The sequence below is a fragment of the Dama dama genome, chromosome 16 (assembly GCF_033118175.1).
Source record: "Dama dama isolate Ldn47 chromosome 16, ASM3311817v1, whole genome shotgun sequence".
Lineage (NCBI taxonomy): Eukaryota > Metazoa > Chordata > Mammalia > Artiodactyla > Cervidae > Dama > Dama dama.
In genome coordinates, this window is record NC_083696.1 from 27,309,433 (window position 1) to 27,333,911 (window position 24,479).

General features: G+C 39.2%; 1 protein-coding gene and 1 pseudogene across 1 annotated transcript in view; both read right to left on the minus strand.

Moving 5' to 3' along the window:
- CENPP (centromere protein P) overlaps positions 1-24,479 on the minus strand; it is a 229,252-nt gene that overhangs the window by 194,287 nt on the left and 10,486 nt on the right. The window contains exons 2-3 of the mRNA XM_061163641.1: positions 14,559-14,740; positions 12,206-12,294 (exon numbers count right to left, since the gene is read on the minus strand). Coding sequence (XP_061019624.1) covers positions 12,206-12,294; positions 14,559-14,740 — 271 coding nt within the window. The remainder of the gene's footprint in view (positions 1-12,205; positions 12,295-14,558; positions 14,741-24,479) is intronic.
- On the minus strand, positions 665-792 carry LOC133071499 (U4 spliceosomal RNA; annotated as a pseudogene).

The following is a 24,479-nucleotide window of genomic DNA, read 5'->3' on the forward strand; positions in this document are numbered from 1 at the left end:
TCAGCTTTCTTTCCCTTTTATTCAGTTTTCTTTGAATGCTTTCATTTAAGAATGTAAACAGTTACAATATAGCATGTTCCTGCATTTCCTGGATTCATTCTTTCAAAGAGACTTTAACTCCATTTTCTAATTCCTTTCATGGCAAGAATCCTAAATGATGATGAACAAACTCTGTACCATCTTTGTGCTGTGTACTCTGTGGATCTTTTTTGTTTACAGGAGTAGATACAGCAATTTCTGCTATTTCCAAAGGATACAGGATGAACAGATAAATGATTGATTCTTCCCCATTTGTCTGGATGTATCTGACTTTTCAGTATTTTCAGCTGCTGGAGAAATGGATATTATTTGCTTATAATCTCTGTTTAGTTTTTCAGCTGCTCAAGAATATAGTGGGAATTATTAGGAGCAGCTGTAGTTAAAATAGACTATGGGCATCTACTACCATATCTAATCAGAAACAAATTTCCAGAACACTCTTACAACTCAATAATAAAAAGACAAATAACCCAATTAAAAACTGGGCAATGGATCTCAACAGACACTTCATCAGAGATGATAATACAAATGGCCAATACACGTATGAAAACATGCTCAACATACAGTGATAGCTGTACTTCCATCTGACCCAGTAATTTTCTGGTGGTGGTGGTGTAGTTGCAAAGTTGTGTCCAACTCTTGTTACTCTAAGGACTGTAGCCCACCAGTCTCCTCTGTCCATGAGCTTTCAATTAGCAATAATCGCGCCTCGGATAAACCTCATTGGCTACGATACTGCCACTGCGCAAAGCTGTCCATGAGCTTTCAAGGCTAGAATACTAGAGTGAGTTGCTATTTCCTTCTCCAGGGGATTTTCTCAACCCAAGGACTGAACCCAAGTCTTCTGCATTGCAGGTGGTCTCCTGCCTAGCAGGTGGATTCTTTACCACTGAGCCACCAAGAAATCCCATAGTAATTCTTTACCCAGATATACACGAGAAAAATTAAAACACATGTCCACTGAAAAACTTATATACATGAGTAGTTTCAGAAGTGTTATCCATAACAGCCAAAAGGAAAAAACAAACCACCAAATGTTTCTTAGCTGATGAATGAAGAAGCAAAATGTGATACATCCTCACAACACAGCTAGAAAAAAAGAATGAAGTAACAATAAATGTGATAACATGAATGAATGAATCCTGAAAACACTGGTGCTAAGCAAAAGAAATTGGTCAAAAAAAGACCAAAAATTATGCAACTCCATTTTTTATGAAGTGCCAGAATAGGCACATCTATAGAGACAAAAGATATGGATAAGTTAGGTTTGGGCAGAAGAAGGGAAAATGAGGGGTGATAAAGAAGATGAGGTTTTTCTTTGAGGTAATAAAAAAGTTCTAAACTGGATGTGATGGTTGCACAAATCTGAACAGAATAAAAACTGCTGAATGTATACCTTAAATGGATGAATTACATGTTATGTGAACTGCATCTCATATCAAGCTATGATAACACCCCCCAACACACACACAAAAGAAAGGAAAGAAAAAATCTCAGAGGAATAGCTTGTCTTTGTTTGAGTGTGTGTGTGTTTTGGATTTTGGCCTTTTACCCATTAGAATAGGCAAATTATCTTGTCATTATAAAGCCTACGATTTATATGTTTTCGATATTAATACCTTATTAGATATGATTTGCAACTATTTTCTCCCATTCAGCCTTGTCATTTTGTTTATGGTTTCCCTTGCTGTGCAGAAACTTTTTAGTTTCACATAGTTCCACTTGTTCATTTTTGCATCTGGTGTCAAATCTAAAAAGTCATTGCCAGAGTGATGTCAAAAGGCTTAACATCTATGTTTTCTTGTAGCATTTTTAGGGTCTCAGGTCTGACATTCAAAATTTTAACCTATTTTGAGTTAATATTGTTACTTGTTAATTTGAGTTAGGTTTTGTGTATGATGTAAGAGGGATCCAGTTTCATTCTTTGGCATGTGGCTATCCAGTTGTTCCAACACCATTTATTGAAGAAACTATCCTTTCCCCATTCTATAGTCTTCGCTCTGTAGACATAAAGTGAGAGTCAAAGTCACTCAGTTGTGTCTGACTCTTTGTGACCCCATGGACTCTATCAGTTCAGTTCAGTCACTCAGTCGTGTCTGACTCTTTGTGACCCCATGAATCACAGCACGCCAGGCCTCCCTGTCCATCACCAACTCCCGGAGTCCACCAAACCCATGTCCATCAAGTCAGTGATGCCCTCCAACCAGCTCATCCTCTGTCGTCCCCCTCTCCTCCTGCCCTCAATCTTTCGCAGCATCAGGGTCTTTTCCAATGAGTCAGCTCTTCGCATTAGGTGGCCAAAGTATTGGAGTTTCAGCTTCAACATCAGTCCTTGAACTGATCCAGGAACACCCAGAACTGATCTCCTTTAGGATGGAATGGTTGGATCTTCTTGCAGTCCAAGGGACTCTCAAGAGTCTTATCCAACACCACAGTTCAAAAGCATCAATTCTTCAGCGCTCAGCTTTCTTCATTGTCCAACTCTTACATCCATACATGACCACTGGAAAAACCATAGCCTTGACTAGACGGACCTTTGTTGGCAAAGCAATGTCTCTGCTTTTTAATATGCTGTCTAGGTTGGTCATAACTTTCCTTCCAAGGAGTAAGTGTCTTTTAATTTCAAGGCTGCAATCACCATCTGCAGTGATGTTGGAGCCCCCCAAAATAAAGTCTGACACTGTTTCCACTGTTTCCCCATCTATTTGTCATGAAGTGATGGGACCAGATGCCATGATCTTAGTTTTCTGAATGTCGAGCTTTAAGCCAACTTTTTCACTCTCCTCCTTCACTTTCATCAAGAGGCTTTTTAGTTCCTCTTCACTTTCTGCCATAAGGGTGGTGTCATCTGCATATCTAAAGTTATTGATATTCCTCCTGGCAATCTTGATTCCAGCTTGTGCTTCTTCAAACCCAGCGTTTCTCATGATGTACTCTGCATATAAGTTAAATAAGCAGGGTGACAATATACAGCCTTGACACACTCCTTTTCCTATCTGGAACCAGTCTGTTGTTCCATGTCCAGTTCTAACTGTTGCTTCCTGACCTGCATATAGGTTTCTCAAGAGGCAGGTCAGGTGGTCTGGTATTCCCATCACCTTCAGAGTTTTCCACAGTTTATTGTGATCCACACAGTCAAAGGCTTTGGCATAGTCAATAAAGCAGAAACAGATGTTTTTCTGGAACTCTCTTGCTTTTTTGATGATCCAGTGGATGTTGGCAATTTGATCTCTGGTTCCTCTGCCTTTTCTAAAACCAGCTTGACCATCTGGAAGTTCATGGTTCACGTATTGCTGAAGCCTGGCTTGGAGAATTTTGAGCATTACTTTACTAGCGTGTGAGATGAGTGCAACTGTGTGATAGTTTGAGCATTCTTTGGCATTGCCTTTCTTTGGGATTATAATGAAAACTGACCTTTTCAGTCCCGAGGCCCCTGCTGAGTTTTCCAAATTTGCATATTGAGTGCAGCACTTTCACAGCATCATCTTTCAGGATTTGAAATAGCTCAACTGGAATTCCATCACATCCACTAGATTTGTTCGTATTGATGCTTTCTAAGGCACGCTTGACTTCACATTCCAGGATTTCTGCCTCTTGGTGAGTGAGCATACCATCGTGATTATCTGAGTCATGAAGATCTTTTTTGTACAGTTCTTCTGTGTATTCTTGCCACCTCTTCTTAATATCTTCTGCTTCTGTTAGGTCCCTACCATTTCTATCCTTTATCAAGCCCATCTTTGCATGAAATGTTCCCTTGGTATCTCTAGTTTTCTTGAAGAGATCTGTAGTCTTTCCCATTCTGTTGTTTTCCCCTATTTATTTGCACTGATCACTGAGAAAGTCCTTCTAATCTCTCCTTGCTCTTCTTTGGAACTGTGCATTCAAATGGGAGTACCTTTCCTTTTCTCCTTTGCTTTTCGCTTCTGTTCTTTTCACAGCTATTTGTAAGGCCTCCTCAGACAGCCATTTTGCTTTTTTGCATTTCTTTTCCACAGGGATGGTCTTGATCCCTGTCTCCTGTACAATGTCACAAACCTCTATCCATAGTTCATCAGGCACTCTAGTGCCTGATCTAGTCCCTTAAATCTATTTGTCACTTCCACTGTATAATCATAAGGGATTTGATTTAGGTCATACCTGAATGGTCTAGTGGTTTTCCCTACTTTCTTCAATTTAAGTCTGAATTTGGCAATAAGGAGTTCATGATCTGAGCAACAGTCAGCTCCCGGTCTTGTTGTTGCTGGCTATACAGAGCTTATCATATATATCCTTTATTATTTTGAGGTATATTCCCTCTATACTCACTTTGTCGAAATGATTAAATGGTTAAATTTGATAAATGGTTGTTGACATTAATCAAATGCTTTTTTGGCATGTATTGAGATAATCATATTAATTTTTTATCCTTCTTTTTCTGTTGTGGTATACCCATCAATTGATTTGCAAATTTTGAACAATCTCTGCATCCCTGAAATAAATTTCACTTGATCATCATGTATGATCCTTTTAATGCATTGTTGAATTTAGTTTTTAATTTTATTAAGGATTTTTGCATCTATGTTCACCAGGGACATTGGGTTTTAATTTTCTTCTTTGTGCCTTGTCTGTTTGGGGTATCAGAGTAATGCTGGCCTTATGCAGTGAGTTCAAAGTGCTCTTCCTCTGCTTTTTGGAACAGTTTTAGAAACACTGGTATTAATGCTTTAAATGTTTGGTACAGTCATCAGTGAAACCTTCTGGTCCTGGATTTCAGTTAGTTGGGAGGTTTTAAATTACCGATTCAATCTCCCTGTTAGTAATTAGTCTGTTCAGATTTTCTACTTCTTCCTGACTCAGCCCTGGAAGGTTGTTTTTAGCTGCTTCTCCCTTTGTTGGTGCACAACTGTTCACAGTGGTCTCTTATGATCCTGTGTTTTCCTGTGGTAGCAGCTGTAATGACTCCTCTTTCATTTCTGAGTTTTAAGTCTTTCTTCTTTTTCTTGGTGTGTCTATTTATTCAGTTTTGACTATCCTTTCAAATTACCAGCTCTTAGTTTCATTGATCTTTTCTAACGTCTTTTTAGTTCCTATTTCATTTTCTTCTGCTCTGATCTATGTTCCGAGTTTTCCTTGTTTTGGCCACACTGCATGGCTCGTGGGGTATTAGTTCCTAGGGATCAAACCCAGGCCCTCTGCAGTGAGATTGCAGAGTCCTAACCACTAGACTGCCAGGCAATTCTGTTGATATATGTTATTTATTCCCTTCCTTCTGTTATTTTTGGGTTTCATATCTTTGATACTGGAATATAGTCAATTAACAATGTTGTGGTATTTTCAGGTGGAGAGCAAAGGGACTCAGCCATACTCCCATAAATAATTACTGTAGTTAGTTGTTTTTACTACTTTTGTCTTTTAACCTTCATACTAGCTTTATAAGTGATTAATTCACTACCTATCCTGACTTGCCGCAGTCCATGGGGTCACAAAGAATCAAACACAACTTAGTAATTGAACAACAATTATATATTTACATTTACCAGTGAGATTTATACTTTCATGTTTTCCTGTCAACAATTTACTGACCTTTCTTTTCAGCTTAAGGAAATCCCTTTAACATTTCTCTTAAGGCTGGTTTAGTGGTGATAAACTCCTTTAGCTTTTGCTTATCTGCAAAACTATTTCATCTCTCCTTCAATTCTGAATCATAACTTTGCCAGGCTTAATCTTGGTTGGAAATTATTTTCTTTCAGCACGTTGAATAAATCCTGCCACTCTCCTCTCATCTGCAAAGTTTCTGCTAAAAAACCTGCTGAAAGTTTTTAGGGGGTTCCCTTATATATAACAATTGTTTTTCTCTTGTTTTTGCTTTTAAGAGTCTCTTCTTGGTTTCAAATTTTGATTTTAATGTGTCTCTGCGTGGGGTTTTGGGGGGTTTCTCTAACATGGAACTCACTGGGGTTCCTGGATCTGAAGAACTGTTTTTACAGTTTAGGGAAGTTAAATTGCCACCATTATTTGTTCTAGTATGTTTTTGTACCCTTTCTCTTCTCCTCTGGGATGCCTATAATGTCAATGTTAGCATGCTTCATTTTATCCCATAAATCCCTTAAACTACCTTCATTTTCATTCTTTTTTCCTCTTGTTGCTTTGATGTGGTGAGTTCCTGTGCCCTGTCTTTGAGTTTACTGATCTTTTATTCTCTCTCATGTTGTCAGCAGTTGAAATTCTCTAACATATTTTTCAATTCAGTTACTGTATTCTTCAGCTCCGGGACTTCTGTTTGGAACTTATATTTTCCATATCTTTGTTGAAGTTCTCAATGTATTCATGCATTCCTTTCCTGAGTTTGGTTAGCATCTTTGTGACCATTACTTTGAACTCTTCATCAGGTAAATTACTTATCTCTGCTTCATTAAGGTTTTTTTCCTAAGGTTGTATCTTGTTCTTTCTTGTTTCAAACATATTACTCTCTTTCTTCATTTTACCAGATTGTCTTTGTTGGTTTCTATGCATTAGATGAAACAGCCACCTCTTCAGTTTTGAAGGGCTGGCTCTGTGTAGGAGGTGAACCTTATTGTTCAACCCTGCCATTGTTTTTAATTGTCTCACATACCTTTGTGATTACCCAAGCTGTCAATTTTATTTTTTATAGTTCCCAGTAGTTGAACTTGTACCAAGACAAATATTCTTTTTAGTTTCAAAAGTTCCCTATTTTGGGGATCATTTTTTCCAGTTCGTTGGGTTTTAGGGAGAGTAATTACAAAAATACATTCAATTTGTCTCTTACTCCACAAACTGCCACCCATTTGATTTATTGTGCTACATGGACCATAAATGCTGGTACATGTTGATTCTAATATTCTTGCAACTCCTCACAAACAGTACACCAACACTAACAACATCAGACAGTAAATCTGGAGAAAAGAGTTGTATGCTCCAATTGCATATGACAAGAACTGTGCCAACATGGGAAATCATTCAAACATTCTGGGTGCGTTTCCCTATAGAGTAACAGGGTTGACCCAGATAATCTATCAGTTTACTTTTGGTCCCAACATCCTATTTATACGATTTTAGGTCACCTGTGGTTTCTAAGACTGTACTACCATGATTTTATAATAACAATATTCTATAATAAGATAGATTTATTAGTTAGGTTAGTTTTAAAGTTTCTGATAGCTAAACATCTCCCTCTAGTGGAAATTTTGTTTTTAAAAATGTTTTAGAACATAAAATATAGCTATTTCTTTACCACTGCTTTTCTATCAGTCTCAACTATAAAAATCTGCCCAATATGTAAAATGGTAAAAGTATTTTAGAAGGCAGTTTGGTACTATCAATCAAAATTTACATGTACATCTCCTTTAACCTGGTGATTCCACTCGAGATATAGTTCTAAGGTATAGAGAGAAACAGAGTGTTCTTAACATAGCTTGGGACAGCATGCTCTTTCTGTAGCAAATTAGGTAAAATTAAGCAGTTCAAAAGCACCTAAACACATTGAAATGTATATAATGACAACTTATGTCCCTTTAGAGATTCAGTGATCACTGAGTTCTAGGTCTTTCAAATTGTATAAACTGTTCTCCTTAGATTTTTTTTCCTGCATCCCCTAAAGTATATGGGACAGAAACTGCTGGTAGTCCCTAATATGTGGACTTCTTTCTTGCTCCAATTTGTCCATTGGCCACATGGCCATGCATAATGAAGACTAAATTTCCAGCCTCCCCTGCATTTATTTATTGGCCATTAGAATGCAGGTGAAAATGATGGGTATTACAATTTCTAAAAAATGCTGTTCAGTGGAAAAGGTGAGCCCCTGTTTGCCCAGCCCTTTCCCAATGTCTGAAATGCTGAAGTGATAGCTGCACCATAATGTGGCACCCACATGGGTGATGGCAGGGCCTTATGGTCATAAAACCACCATCCAGCCCTTGAAAACAGATCTTGCAATTTTGTTTAAGCAAAATAAACTTCTAGTATTCTGAATCTTCCTTTTTTTTTTAAGTTTCCTATTATATGGAGCACAACTAATTTTAATTAATTAAGCATATGAGCTAACAGTGTAACTGCAGGCCATTACAAAATGGTTACAAAATTTTCAATCATGCTTTGGTAGTATGAGGATCAGAATATTAGCTTAAGTACTGTTGATAGGGAGGTGAGGTCTGGGCTGGTGTCACTACTGTCTGGCAGGAGGTAGGGAGTGTAGCCACTATAGCATGGGTAGCAGGCCTGTATGGCAGGCCCCACATGGCTCTGGTCCTGTCTATGTGACTTCATGGTGGCCACCCAGGACCATTCAAGTCAAGCCACTGTGGGAACTGCAGTACCAGTTCATGCTAGGAATGCCTCTAGTCAAATAATAGCCATTCTTCAGAAGCACATCATGTTATTTAAAAAAATGTCCCTAAATTGAAACCTTAAGTGTGATCTGACTTCTGATGTGACCAACTTGCCACTTGATGCTTTCCTTCAAAGGATTAAAGTGACCACAAGTATGCAACTTCAACAAAATGAAATTAAAATATTCTATTCTGTTTTATCTCTCAGACCAAAGCCCCACTAATGAGCACACCAATCAACTTCTGGCCACAACCTATCCTGGAATGTACAGCTGCACTGAGTAGGTTGTTCATCTCAACTTCAGTGTATGGTCTTTTTTGCAACTGGACTCATGTACAGCTTCCCATACATGTCCCTTGGACTGCAAGGGGATCAAACCAGTCAATCCTAAAGAAAATCAATCCTGATATTCATTGATATATTCACTGGAAGGCCTGATGCTGAAGCTGAAGTTCCAATACGTTGGCCACGTGAGGCGAAGAGCCTACTCATTAGAAAAGACCCTGATGCTGGTAAAGGTTGAAGGCAGGAGGAGAAGGGGATGACAGAGGATGAGGTAGTTGGATGGCATCACCAACTCAATGGACATGAGTTTGAGCAAACTCCGGGAGATGGTGAAGGACAGGGAAGCCTAGCGTGCTGCAGTCCATGGGGTTGCAGAGAGTCGGACACGACTGAGTGACTGAACAACAATTTCCCAAGAATGAGCCTAATTTTACCAGCAATCTGGCTTCTCTCCAGATAACCCAGGGAGTGACTATAAAAAAGATGAATAACAATGGAAGAAAAAGCCTGTAGAAGCCCAAGGCTACTATTAGGTTGATACAAAAGTAACTGAAGTTTTGAACTGTGAATTTTAAATCATTATAACTAGGCTCAAACACATCTTTATTAATCAAAATAGGAACCATTACAATCAGCACATTTTTACCAACGAGAAATAAGTTTGTTTATTCCTGTAGCATAAAAACTTATGTTTTGGGATTCAACAAACACTTAGAAAGTGTTTTCTGCCTCCTGCTGGGTATGGTAACATTTTCCCTGCCAAACGTTGCTGAGATACTTTGAGAAGGTAGTAGTCAGTTGGCAAGAGGTCAGGTGAATATGGCAGATGAGGCAAAACTTCGTAGTCTGATTCGCTCAACTTTGAAGCATTGGTTGTACAACACGGATTTTTGTTGTGAAGCAGAATTGGACCCATTCTGTTGATCAATACTGGCTTCAGGTGTTGCAGTTTTTGGTGCATCTCTCAATTTGCTGAGCATATTTCTCTGATGCAATGGTTTTGCTGGGATTTAAAAAGCAGGAGTTGATCAGATGGGCAGCAGACCACCAAACAGTGACCATGACTTTCCTCTGGTGCAAGTTTGCTTTGGGAAGTGCTTTGGAGCTGCTTCTCAGTCCAACCACTGAGCTGGTCACTGGTGATTGTTGTATAAAATCCACTTTTTATCACACATCACAATCTAGTTGAGAAATGGTTCACTGTTGTTGCACAGAATAAGCTAAGACAACACTTCAGAACAACGGTTTTTTAAATTTTCAGTCAGCTCATGAGGCATTCACTTACTGAGCTTCTTCACCTTTACAATTTGCTTTGAATGCCAAATGACCATAGAATGGTTGACACTGAGCTCTTTGGCAATTTCTCATGTAATTGTAAGAGGGTCAACTTTGATGATTGCTCTCAGTTGGTCATCGTCAACCTCTGATGGCCGGCTACTAGGCTCCTCATTTTCAAGGCTCTCGTCTCCTTTGCAAAACTTCTGGAACCACCACTCATATGCTCATTAGCAGTTCCTGGGCCAAATGTGGTTTTGATGTTATGAGTTGTCTCTTCTGATTTATGACCCATTTTAATGCAAATTAAAAAACTCCTCAAATTTGCTTTTTGTCTAATATTTCTATAGTCTAAAATAAATATAAAATAAACAGCAAGTAACAAGTAATTAGCAAAGAAACATAAAGTGAGAAATGCACATTAAAATGATGTATACCATAACCATATTTATTTAAGAATGTATTCCAATATCAAATGGCAAAGTTCAACAATGCGAAACTGCAATTGCTTTTGCACCAACCTAACAGGATGCCCCTAAGCAGTTTCCTGGACACGTATACACTGATAGTGCAGACGTTTTAAGACATGGAACTAGATCTCAGAGCTCTGATTCTGCCAACCTGACACAATCTACAGGCCTGGCCATTAATGGAGGCAAGAATGCAGGTAAACATTTGGTATATCACCACTCTGAGTTTAGGATCACATTAGCCAGAAAGAAAAGGCAGTTGGTCCAACTATGCATCCTTCTAAAATGGGACAACATCCAGGAATTCTGAGGAGTCTGGAGTCCTGGCACGGGCTGTTCATCCTAAACAAGATCAACTCAATTGGGTCCATATTTTATTCTAGCCTTCAGCAGATGATCTTTGAGGTCATGCAGAAGTATAGTATCATCCTAAGAACTTTGCAAGGCTCCAAGGCCTGGTGCCAAACTGCCAGCAGTGAAAGGATACTCATCACCCACGTACCTGACATCTTGCTCAACTGGTTTCGGTAATGCCACACTGAGGATGTTCTAGGTCACTTTGGCAGACTAAAGAGAGATACTCTGAGGTGGGAGCAAGTTGGAAACTCTGTCATCAGATGAGGGACCTAGTCAGTTCTCAGCCTGCGAGGGTCAGTGGTGACAACCAGGGACACAGACTGCAAAGAGTTCTCAAGAGGCAAAACCTCTAGTGCAGATACCTTGACCCAATCACTCATGACTAGTTGGGGATAACTTCTAATATAGAAAAAGGCATAGAAAAAGGCACAACTTGAGGCTATTTCTGAGGCTGAGGATAAGCATGAGGAATCCGGGCACACTACTGTGAATGCAAGCAAGCAGCTTATTACTATGACTTGGCTGTGACAACTGGTCTACATTCATTTCAGTCCATATCTGATGAACTGAGGCCAAGGCAACTTGCCTGTCCTTATCTGTTCTTTCCTCTATACATTCTCCCTATAGGCCCAAACTCATAAAACAAACTGACTGAAATTGTTTTTTTGCTATCAAAGCACCTGCCCAGACTTGGTTAGTTCTCAAAATTACACCTGGATCAACTCTTCTTGGAGCCAGACTTTGAAGATGTCTGAGTCTTGTTCTGCCCTATGCTGACCAGGGATTGCATGTTAACATTCTGTCTGTCTGCTTTCTGATTTTATGTGAAAATCCTAGCCAAAAGTATCTTCCTCCAGTGTTGTGCCTCAGTAGTTCTGTATAACCAGTTCTGGCATAACCATGACCATCTTGAAGTCTAATCCTCCAGCTCTGAACAGTCTTCAGACTGTGGTGGTCCCAGACGACCACAATTATAGGAGAGGCCAGAGGAAGAACACCAACTGAGCTACTCACAAATTCGTGCCTCAAAGAAAATGGTGAGATAATAAATGCTCTTTGTTGTTTTAAACTGTTCAATTTGGGAGAAAATGTTAAGCAGCAATAAATAACTAATAGATTACTGATACCTGAGATATCAGCTGACTACTGAGGGCATCCAAGACTGTTCATATGACCTCAGGGCTCACACTGGAATCCCACAAACATCTCATTACCTCTATTTCAATAAAGACTATGCTCTCAGCAATAATACTACCATATGCAGTTGCTGGGGTATTCTTATTTAAAAGAAAAAAAATTTTTTAACGGTACCACTTTGTATAAACATGTTACAAGGGGTCCTGGCTCAGGAATGTCTCCTCAACTCAGCCACTGCTGAAGACTGGGGTATGGGGTATTTTTATTTCATAGCAGCAGAATCTGGGTTACCTACCACAACATGTTCCTTAATTTACCTGGATTTCCAGAATCTGAAATTCAAGCTGAAACGTAATCATGTGGCAATTTCCTGATAATCTGTGTCTCTGCAAAACTTTTTTAATACCTATAAATCAGAAAAACAAAGATTTTTGTTTGCAAGTAACAATTTTCTTTAAATATCAATTATTTAATTTTGTGTGGCTATCTATAATACATGTGGGTTTATGTGTGAGAGTGTTAGCATTTGCATTGAAAATACCTGGAAGGATATACACCTTTGAGAAATATGATTAAAGATAACCTGTACTTTCTAGTTCTCAATGATACCAAAGATTAAGGTAAGAAATACAAATATGGTAGTATAACTCTAGACAAATTTGAATTATGATAACTGTTCGTATTTTTCATATTTTCAACATTGTCTGGCTCCAGTTAGACAATAAATTATTATTATTATTATTATTTTTTAGACAATAAATTAAATCCATGCAATTATCTCAGCTAACTCTCAAAACTTTACTAAAATAGCAAAAGTACTTTTTCGGTATAACATGAATACACTCAAACTCATAAAATGCCCTATTCTTAAGTATACAGCATGAGATATATATATAAATATATATATATATATATATATATTTACATGTGTTTCCCAAGTAACCACCACCAAGATCAAGATACAGAAATTTCAATGTATTGCATAAAGTTCCTTCATGCCTTTTCCAAGTTATACATTATGTCTCAGAAAGGAGATAACCATGATTCTGATTTTATTATATTTTTCTAATGAAGTTATTTTTAGAAGGACACAATTTGCTCTTTTTTTAAATGGAGTATAGGTGCTATACAATGTATGTTACAGGTGGACAATATAGTGATTCACAATATTTAAAGGTTATACTCCTTTACAGTTATTATAAAATATTGGCCATATTCCCCATGTTGTACAATATACCCTTATAGCTTATTTTATACCTAATAGTTTGTACCTCTTAATCTACCCCTGTATTGGCCTTTCTACCAGAAGGGCACAATTCTACAAGGATAAAGAGAAAAAGATGAGAGTAAACTAATTTTATAAACTGAAAATCAGATGGATCAGCCAGATATTATGTGAAAAATTGAAACTAACCTGGCAGAGCCAGGAAAATTGAAATCTAAGCCAGCAACGGGAAAAGCTCTGAAACAAGTCCATTCTAAATGCATTCTGGGAATTCTCTAGTGGTCCAGTGGTAAAGAATTCACCTGCCAACGCAGGGGACACAGGAAGATTCCACATGCTACATGGCAACTGAGTCCAGGCACCTCAACTACTGAGCTGATGCCCTCTAGAGCCTGTGCTCCACAACAAGAGAAACCACTGCAATGAGAAGTCCATGCACAACAAGTGGAGAGTAGCCCCAGCTGGTCACAACTGGAGAAAGCCCACATGCAGCAACAAAGACCCAGTGTAGTCAAAAATAAAGAAAGAAACAAGCTAAAAAAAATTTTACAGGCATTCTGAATGGGCACCACCACTTAAGTATCTTCTAGGGTAAACCTGGGACTCAAAATAGAAAGACAGACTTTTGCACAGTAAAACTTCACTCTCTATACTCTCTGTATTCCAACTATTCAAGTACCTGAAGTGTCTAAATTTCATTACTCATTTCTACATGTAACTCCACTGAAGTGAGCTGTCCATGACCTTCGAAGTATCACTCTCCCTCTCCCCAATCAGGAGGGTTATTTCTGTAGGAAAATCAGGAAGCATTTCATAAAATGATTCCTTCTTCTAAACAAAGACCCCAACATACAACTATGAGCTGAATTAGCTTCTCTTTACTTGTTAGTGTATCACAGATTCTTAGTAATTAATATAACATTAGTCACTGGGACCAGAAACCCTCCTCTGCCAAATGATCCAGTTCTTGAAATATCTGAGTATGAGAGGTGACACAGTTCTCATGTCAGTAGTGAACAACAGCTAAGATTTACAAACTAATAGTGCTGTTTTCCTTAAAATCACTTATCTCTGTTACTTGACTATTCAGGTACTTAAAGAGAGACCATGTCTTCTTTAATATCTACATCAGGCAGCTTTTAAGAATATTACACACACTGTAAAGTTCAATAGACACCTGACAAACAAGTTTACCATAACCACACATGCAAATCGTTACCTTGCAGAATTTATTTCAATGATAAGAAAACTAATTTTCTATGCATAATAAGGTAAACCTCAACACTACTTGCTGATTGAAATTAATGCTTGCTATAGAAATGCCCTGCTAGTCTAATGGTTGACTCAACACTTTCACTGCTGTGAGACCAGGATCAATCACTCAATGGAAAACTAAAATTAAGATTCTGCAAGCCATGTGGTGCAGCCAAAAGAAAAAGACTTACTCTTTTCTGCCATCTCAGTGCTAGTTAAGTCTTCTGTCTTCTTGCAATAATTTCTTATACTGATACCAGTAAGTCCACTTAGAAATTGAAGTTCGGATTCTAAACTTTCAAGATGACTTCTCAGATCTTTTGACGATCTCCATTCTTCAGAATCTGATTGGTATGTTTCTTGAAATGATTTCCTAAAAAGCACAAAACACAAATAGTTACTCCAATGAAGAAACTACTAACAAGTGTTTCAACTAACATCTATAAATTTCTTCAAATCATTCCCATTTTATCCTTCTTATTCTCTTCCCATTAAAACACTAGTAGGATTTTTCTTAAAATTAGTGTGGTTACTAACACTGCAGCCAGTAATCTCAATATAAAACATCCTAACCAAGCAGATGGAAAAGGCAATGGCACCCCACTCCAGTATTCTGGCCTGGAAAATCCCATGGATGGAGGAGCCTGGTCGGCTACAGTCCATGGGGTTGCTAAGAGTCGGACACGACTGAGCAACTTCACTTGCACTTTTCACTTTCATGCATTGGAGAAGGAAACGGCAACCCACTCCAGTGTTCTTGCCTGGAGAATGCCAGGGATGGGGGAGCCTGGTGGGCTGCCGTCTCTGGGGTCAAACAGAGGTGGACATGACTGAAGTGACTTAGCAGAAGCAACCAAGCAGAGGTGGCAAGAATACACAGAACTGTACAAAAAAGATCTTGACGACCCATATAATCATGACAGTGTGATCACTGACCTAGAGCCAGACATCCTGGAATGTGAAGTCAGGTGGGCCTAGGAAGCATCACTACAAACAAAGCTAGTGGAGGTGATGGAATTCCAGTTGAGTTATTTCAAATCCTAAAAGATGATGCTGTGAAAGTGCTGCACTCAATATATCAGCAAATTTGGAAACTCAGCAGGGGCCATAGGACTGCAAAAGGTCAGTTTACATTCCAATCCCTAAGCAAGGCAATGCCAAAGAATGCTCAAACTACTGCACAACTGCACTCATCTCAAACACTACTAAAGGAATATTCAAAATTCTCCAAGCCAGGTTTCAGCAATACGTGAACCATGAACATCCAGATGTTCAAGCTGGTTTTAGAAAAGGCAGAGGAACCAGAGATCAAATTGCCAACATCCACTGGATCATCAAAAAAGCAAGAGAGTTCCAGAAAAACATCTATTTCTGCTTTATTGACTATGCCAAAGCCTATGACTGTGTGGATTACAATAAACTGCGGAAAATTCTGAAAGAGATAGGAATACCAAACCACCTGACCTGCCTCTTGAGAAACCTATATGCAGGTCAGGAAGCAACAGTTAGAACTGGACATGGAACAACAGACTGGTTCCAAATAGGAAAAGGAGTACATCAAGGCTGTATATTGTCACCCTGCTTATTTAACTTATATGCAGAGTACATCATGAGAAACGCTGGGCTGGAAGAAGCACAAGCTGGAATCAAGATTGCCGGGAGGAATATCAATAACCTCAGATATGCAGATGACACCACCCTTAAGGCAGAAAGTGAAGAAGAACTAAAAAGCCTCTTAATGAAAGAGGAGAGTGAAAAAGTTGGCTTAAAGCTCAACATTCAGAAAACTAAGATCATGGCATCTGGTCCCATCACTTCATGGCAAATAGATGAGGAAACAGTGAAACAGTGGCTGACTTTATTTTTCTGGGCTCCAAAATCACTGCAGATGGTGATTGCAGCCATGAAATTAAAAGACGCTTACTTCTTGGAAGGAAAGTTATGATCAACCTAGACAGCATATTAAAAAGCAGAGACATCACATTGCCAACAAAGGTCAACAAAAAGCCAACAAAAAGTCAAGGCTATGGTTTTTCCAGTGGTCATGTATGGATGTCAGGGTTGGAGTATAAAGAAAGCTGAGTGCAGAACAATTGATGCTTTTCAACTGTGGTGCTGAAGAAGACTCTTGAGAGTCCCTCGGACTGCAAGGAGATCCAACCATTCCATCCTAAAGGAGATCAGTCCTGGGTGTTCACTGGAAGGACTGATGTTGAAGCTGAAACTCCAATACTTTGGCTACCTGATAAGAAGAGCTGACTTATTGGAAAAGGCCCTGATGCTAGGAAAGATTAAGGGCAGGAGGAGAAGGGGACAACAGAGGATGAGATGGTTGGATGGCGTCACCGACTCAATGGACATGAGTTTAGGTAAACTCCGGGAGTTGGTGAGGGACAGGGATGCCTGGTGTGCTGCAGTTCATGGGGTTGCCAAGAGTTGGACACAACTGAGCAACTGAACTGAACTGATCCAAGTTATAATACCACATTTCTACATATTAGAAAAAAACTACAAAATAAACTAAAAGATATTTTTTAAAAAACCTATAAAATAAACTAAGATCATGGCATCTGGTCTCATCACTTCATAGCAAAGAGATGGGGAAACATTGAAAATGGTGAGAAACTTTATTTTCTTGGGCTCCAAAATCACTATGCACAGTGGCTGCAGCCATGAAATTAAAAGACGCTTGCTCCCTGGAAGAAAAACTATGACCAACCTAGACAGCATATTAAAAAGCAGAGACATTACTTTGCCAACAAAGGTCCATCTAGTCAAAGCTATGGTTTGTCCAGTAGTCATGTATGGATGTGAGAGTGGGATCATAAAGAAGGCTTAGCACCAAAGAACTGATGCTATCGAATTGTGGTGCTGGAGAAGACTCTTGAGAGTCCCCTGGACTGTAAGGAGACCCATCCAGTCCACCCTGAAGGAAATCAGTCCTAAATATTCATTGGAAGGACTGATGCTGAAGCTGAAATGCCAATACTTTGGCCACTTGATGCAAAGACCTGACACATTGGAAAAGACCCTAATGCTGGGAGAGATTGAAGGCGGGAGGAGAAGGGGATGACAGAGGATGAGATGGTTAGATGGCATCATTAGATGGTTGATGATGACAGGGAAGCCTGGAGTGCTGCAGTCCATGAGATCACAAAGAGTCGGCCACAACTGAGTGACTGAACTGAACTGATAAAATAAATTATAATAGGAATACTTTGCAGAATTAAAATGTCTGTTTAGGTTGGAATATTTTAAGTGTTCTAACCTAAGTATCTGCTATCCCAGGACATTTCAAACTATTTAAAAAGATATGATGAAATTAAAAACAAAATAAATCTTTAGCTTCTAAAAGAAGTGGAGTATCACAGGGCATTTTATACTAAGAAAGATATTCTTGGGACATTGAAGAGTATGGGGAGAGGAAAATTACAGAGGAAATACAAACAGCATGATCTCTAAACAACACTGTAATCAGATATTCTTCATTGAGAATATATAGCTCTATTTTCCTTGAAAAAGAGTAAAATTTCAGCAAATAATTGAGTTAAATTGTATTTTATTTTTTGTAATCCTTTATTGTCATCAGGCTCTCAGCCACATTTCTACACTGTTGACTTCCACTGTCTTACAACATACTTTCCTTGCCTTCTGGGGCATGATTATCCTGATTCTCACTTTAAATCTGGGGTCTCTCATTGTTCATGCATGTTGTCTCCAATGTCAGAAGAAAATCCTGACAATCTTACCTCTGCTCTTCGAAATATGCATCCTCTCATTCTAGAAAAATGTTTGATGATTAATCTCAGCTCTTTTGGGCCAGTACTTGTAAATCAGACTTTCAATCATCTCTCTTCTATCTGCAAGGTAGATTGAACTTGATATCGTTCAGTTGCTCAGTCATGTCCGACTCTCTGTGACCCAAAGGACTGTAGTACAATAGGTTTCCCTGTCCTTCACTATCTCCCAGAGTTTGCTCAAACTAATGGCCATTGAGATGGTGATGTCATCCTCTAACACACTCTTCTCCTTCTGCCCTCAATCTTTTCCAGCATCAAGGTCTTTTCCAGTGTTGGGTTGAACTTATATCTTATTGTAGTTTTGATTTGCATTTCTCTAATAATGAGTGATACTGAGCACCTCTTCATATGTTTACTAGCCATCTGTATGTCTTTTTCGGAGAAATGCCTGTTTAGGTCTTTTACCCACTCTTTGATTGGGTTGTTTGTTTTTCTGCTATTGAGTTGTATGAGCTCCCTGTATATTTCGGAAATTAATTCTTTGTTGGTTGTTTCATATTGATTATTTTCTTCCATTCTGAGGGCTGTCTTTTTACCTTGTTTATAGTTTCCTTTGCTGTGCAAAAGCTTTTACGTTTAATTAGGTACCAGTTATATATTTTTGCCTTTATTTCCACTATTCTAGGAGGTGGGTCATAAAAGATCTTGCTATAATTTATGTAAGAGTAAGCATCTTTTAATTTCATGGCTGCAAGCACCATTCACAGTGATTTTGGAGTCCAAGAAAAAGTAAAACCTGTCACTGTTTGCATTTCTTCCCCATCTGTTGCAATGATTTTGGAGCCCAAGAAAAAAGAAAATCTGTCCTTCCAATGAATATTAAGGACTGATTTAGGTAATGTCTCTGCTTTAAAACATGCTGTCTAGGTTAGTCACATCTTTTCTTCCAAGGAACAAGCCTCTTTCAATTTCATGGTTGCAGTCAAAGTTCACAGTGCTTTTGGAGCCCAAGAAAATAGTCTCTCGCAGTTTCCATTGTTTCCCCCATCTATTTTCCATGAAGTGATGGGACCAGAAGCCAGGATCTTCATTCTTAGAATGCTGAGTTTTAAATCAGCTTTTTCATTCTCCTCTTTCACTTTCATCAAGAGGCTATTCAATTCCTCTTCGCTTTCTGTCATAAGGGTGGTATCATCTGCATATCTGAGGTTACTGATATTTCTCCCAGCAATCTTGATTCTAGCTTGTGTTTCATCCAAACCGGCACTTTGCATGATGTACTCTGCATATAAGTTAAATTAGCAGGGTGACAATACACATCCTTGACAGACTCCTTTCCCAATTCTGAACGAGTCTGTTGTTCCATGTCTGGTTCTAACTGTTGCTTCTTGACCTACATACAGATTTCTGAGGAGGCAGGTAAAGGTGGTCTGGTATTTCCAACTCATTAAAATTTTTCCAGTTACTTGTGATCCACACAGTCAAAGGTTTTAGTGTAGTTAATGAAGCAGAGTGCTCCAGTCCTGTGTTGCTTCAGTCCTGTCTGACTCTTTGCAACCTTATGGACTGTAGACCACCAGGCTCCTCTGCCCATGGAATTACCCAGGCAAGAATACTGGAGTGTGTTGTCATACCCTTCTCCAAGGGATCTTCCTCACCCAGGGATCAAACCTGCGTAACGTCTATGTGTACTGGCAACAGAAGTAGCTGTTTTTCTCGAATTCTCTTGCTTTTTCTATGATCCAATGAATGTTGGCAATTTGATCACTGGTTCCTCTGCCTTTTCTAAACTCAGCCAGTATGTCAGAAAGTTCTCAGTTCACATACTGCTGAAGCCTAGCTTGCAGGCTTTTGAGCATTACCTTACTAGCATGTGGGCTTCCGTGGTAGCTCAGCTGGTAAAGAATCTGCCTGCAATGCAGAAGACTCTGATTTGATTCCTGGGTTGGGAAGATCCCTTCAAGAACAGATAGGCCACCCACTGCAGTATTCTTGGGCTTCCCTGGTGGCTCAGATGGAAAAGAATCCACCAGCAACACAGGAGACCTAGGTTGGATCCTTGGATTAGGAAGATCTCCTGGAGAAGGGAATGGTTACTACTCTAGTATGTGGCCTGGAGAAGTTAACCAGAAATTTAGGTTAACGATCCTTTTATGCAACCAATCTAGAGAAGAGTATGGCTACCCACTTCAGTATTCTTCTCTGGAGAATCCCATGGACAGAGGATACTGGCAGGCTACAGTGCCCGGGGGTTGCAAAGAGCTGGACAACTGAGTGACTTTCACTTTGCTAGCATGCGAAATGAGCATAATTGTACGGTAGTTTGAACATTCATCGGCATTGTGTTTCTTTTGGATTGGAAAGAAAACTGACTTTTACCAGTCCTGTGCCACTGCTGAGTTTTCCAAATTTGATGACATGCTGAATGCAGCACTTTAACAGCATACTTATAGGATTTGAAATAGCTCAGTTGGAATTCCAGTATCTCCACTAGTTTTGTTCATAGTAATGTTTCCTAAGGACCTCTTGACTTCACATTCCAGGATGTCTGGCTCAAGGGGGCCACCTTTGCATGAAATGTTCCCTTGGTATCTTCAATTTTCTTGGAGAGCTCTAGCTTTCCTATTCTATTGTTTTCCTCTATTTCTTTGCATTGTTCACTTAAGAAGGCTTTCTTATCTCTCCTTACTATTCTCTAGAACTCTGCATTAAGTTGGGTATATCTTTCCCTTTCTTTTCTGCCTTTGGTTTCTCTTATTTTCTGAGGGAAAATAGCACTGTATCATTTGAGAGTGAATACTCTCTTTTTTTTTCCATTGTTTCCCCATCTATCTGCCATGAAGTCATGGGACTGTATGCCATGATCTTACTTTTCTGAATGTTGAGTTTTAAGTCAACGTTCTTTCACTCTTTCACTTTCATCAAGAGGCTCTTTAGTTCTTTTAGCTTCTAACAGAGTTTTGCCAAAAGAACGCACTGGTCATAGCAAACACCCTCGTCCAACAACATAAGACAAGACTCTACACATGGACATGACCAGATGGTCAATACTAAAATCAGACTGATTATATTCTTTGCAGCCAAAGATGGAAAAGCTCTACACAGTCAGCAAAAATAAGACCAGGACTGACTGTGACTCAGATCATGAACTCCTATTGCCAAATTCAGACTTACATTGAAAAAAGTAGGGAAAACCACTAGATGATTCAGGTGTGACCTAAATCAAATCTCTTATGATTATACAGTGGAAGTGACAAATAGACTCAAGAGATTCGATCTGATAGACAGAGTCCTTGAAGAACTATGGACAGAGGTTCATGACACTGTACAGGAGGGAGTGATCAAGACCATCTGCAAGAAAAAGAAATGCAAAAAGGCAAAACGGTTGTCTGAGGAGGCCTTACAAATAGCCGAGAAAAGAAGAGAAGGGAAAGGCAAAGGAGAAAAGGAAAGATATACTCATTTGAATGCAGAGATCCAAAGAAAAGCAAGAAGAGATAAGAAAGCCTTCCTCAGTGAGCAGTGCAAAGAAATAGAGGAAAATAATAGAATGGGAATAAAGGAAACAGTGAGAGACTTTATTTTCTTGGGCTCAAAAATCACTGCAGATGGTGACCTCAGTCATGAAATTAAAAGACGCTTGCTCCTTGCAAGAAAAGCTATGACCAACCTAGACAGCATATTAAAAAGCAGAGACATTACTTTGCAAAAAAGATCCATCTAGTTAAAGCTATGGTTTTTCCAGTAGTCATGTATGGATGTGAGAACTGGACTACAAAGAAAGCTAAGTGCCGAAGAATTGATGCTTTTGAACTGCGGTGAAGGAGAAGACTCTTGAGAGTCTCTTGGACAGCAAGGTGATCCAACCAGTCCATCCTAAAGGAAATCAGTCCTGAATATTCATTGGAAGGATCGATCCTGAAGCTGAAACTCCAATACTTCGGCCATCTGATGCAAAGAACTGAATCATTTGAAAAGACCCTGATGTTGGGAAAGACTGAAGGCAGGAGGAGAAGGGCACGACAGAGGATGAGATGGTTGGATGGTATCGCCGACATGATGGTATCATGGACATGAGTTTGAGTAAGCTCTGGGAGTTGGCGATGGACAAGGAAGCCTGGGCGTGCTGCAGTCCATGGGGTCACAAAGAGTCAGACATAACTGAGCGACTGAACTGAGTTGACTCTCTTTTGTATTTAGTATCATGGTTTGATTTCTAAAAATTAAATAGATAAAGCTAATGAAAAAAGAAAAGAGGTAATCTGCATATACATAAGTTCCTTCCAAGTGAATACTAAACAACATCACAGCAAACTATGAATGAAAATTGATAAAGAGAACTAAGTAATCACACTAAAGGACAAACAGGCAGAACTCCAGAAAGAAGATGTGGCTGAGAAAGGGAAAACTGGGGAGTTATTGGTTAAAGGGTACAAAGTTTCTCTTCAGTACAGTGAAATCATTTTATAGATGGATGATTGTATAATACTATGAACTAAACTATATACTTTAAAAGGGTTTAAATGGCAAGTTTTATATTATATATATATATTACCAGGAGAAAAAAAAAGATACCACATTGAAAATCACAGTAATCCAACTCTATGCCCCAACCAGTAATGCTGAAGAAGCTCAAATTGAACTCTATGAAGATCTACAAGGCCTTCTAGACCTTCTAGAATGAACACCCAAAAAAGATGTCCTTTTCGTCATAGGGGACTGGAATGCAAAAGGAGGAAGTCAAGAGATACCTGGAGTAACAAGAAAATTTGGCCTTGGAATACAAAATGAAGCAGGGCAAAGGGTAACAGAGTTTTGCCAAGAAAACGCACTGGTTCTCAACACCCGTTTTCAACGACACAAGAGTAGACTACACATGGACATCACCAGATGGTCAATACCGAAATCAGATTGATTGTATTCTTTGCAGACGAAGATGGAGAAGCTCTATACAGTCAGCAAAAACAAGACCAGGAGTTAACTGTGGATCAGATCATGAATTCCTTATTGAAAAAGTCAGACTTAAATTGAAGAAAGTAGGGAAAACCACCAGACCATTCAGGTATGACCTAAATCAAATCCCCTACAATTATACAGTGGAAGTGACAAATAGATTCAAGGGATTAGATCTGATAGACGGAAGGCCTGAAAGCTATGGATGGAGGTTCATGACATTGTACAGAGGGCAGTGATCAAGTCCACACCCAAGAAAAAGAAATGCAAAAAGGCAAAATGGTTGTCTGAGGAGGGCTTATAAATAGCTGAGAAAAGAAGAGGAGCTAAAGGCAAAGGAGAAAAGCAAAGATACATCCATCTAAATGCAGAGTTCCAAAGAATAGCAAGGAGAGACACGAAAGTCTTCCTCAGTGATCAATGCAAAGAAATAGAGGAAAATAATAGAATGGGAAAGACTAGATATCTCTTCAAGAAAATTAGAGATACCAAGGAAACATTTCATGCAAATATGGGCACAATAAAAGACCTAACAGAAATGGTATGGACCTAACAGAAGCAGAAGATATTAAGAAGAGAAGTGGCAAGAATACACAAAAGAACTATACAAACAAGATCTTCATGACCCAGATAATCACGATGGTGTGATCACTCACCTTGAGCCAGATATCCTGGAATGAGAAGTCAAGTGGGCGTCAGGAAGCATCACTATCAACAAAGCTAGAGGAGGTGATAGAATTTCAGTTGAGCTATTTCAAATCCTAAAAGATGATGCTGTGAAAGTGCTACACTCAATATGCTAGCAAATTTGGAAACTCAGCGGTAGCCACAGAACTGCAAAAGGTCAGTTTTCATGCCAATCCCAAAGAAAGGCAATGCCAAAGAATGCTCAAACTACCGCACAATTGCATTCATCTCACATGCTAGCAAAGTAATGCTCAAAATTCTCCAAGCCAGGCTTCAACAGTACATGAACAGTGAACTTCCAAATGTTCAAGCTGGATTTAGAAAAGACAGAGGAACCAGAGATCAGTGCCAACCTCCCCTGGATCATTGAAAAAGCAAGCGAGTTCCAGAACATCTACTTTGGCCATATTGATTACACCAAAGCCTTTGACTGTGCAGATCATGACAAACTTTGGAAAATCCTTCAAGAGATGGGGAATACCAGACCACCTTACCTGACTCCTGAGAAATCAGTGCAGGTCAAGAAGCAACAGCTAGAACCCGACAGGGAACAACAGACTGTTTCAAAATTGGGAAAGGAGTACATCAAGGCTGTGTATTGTCACCCTGATTATTTAACTTATATGCAGAGTACATCATGCGAAATCCCGGGCTGGATGAAGCACAAGCTAGAATCAAGAATGCTGGGAGAAATATCAATAACCTCAGATACACAGATGACACCACCCTTAT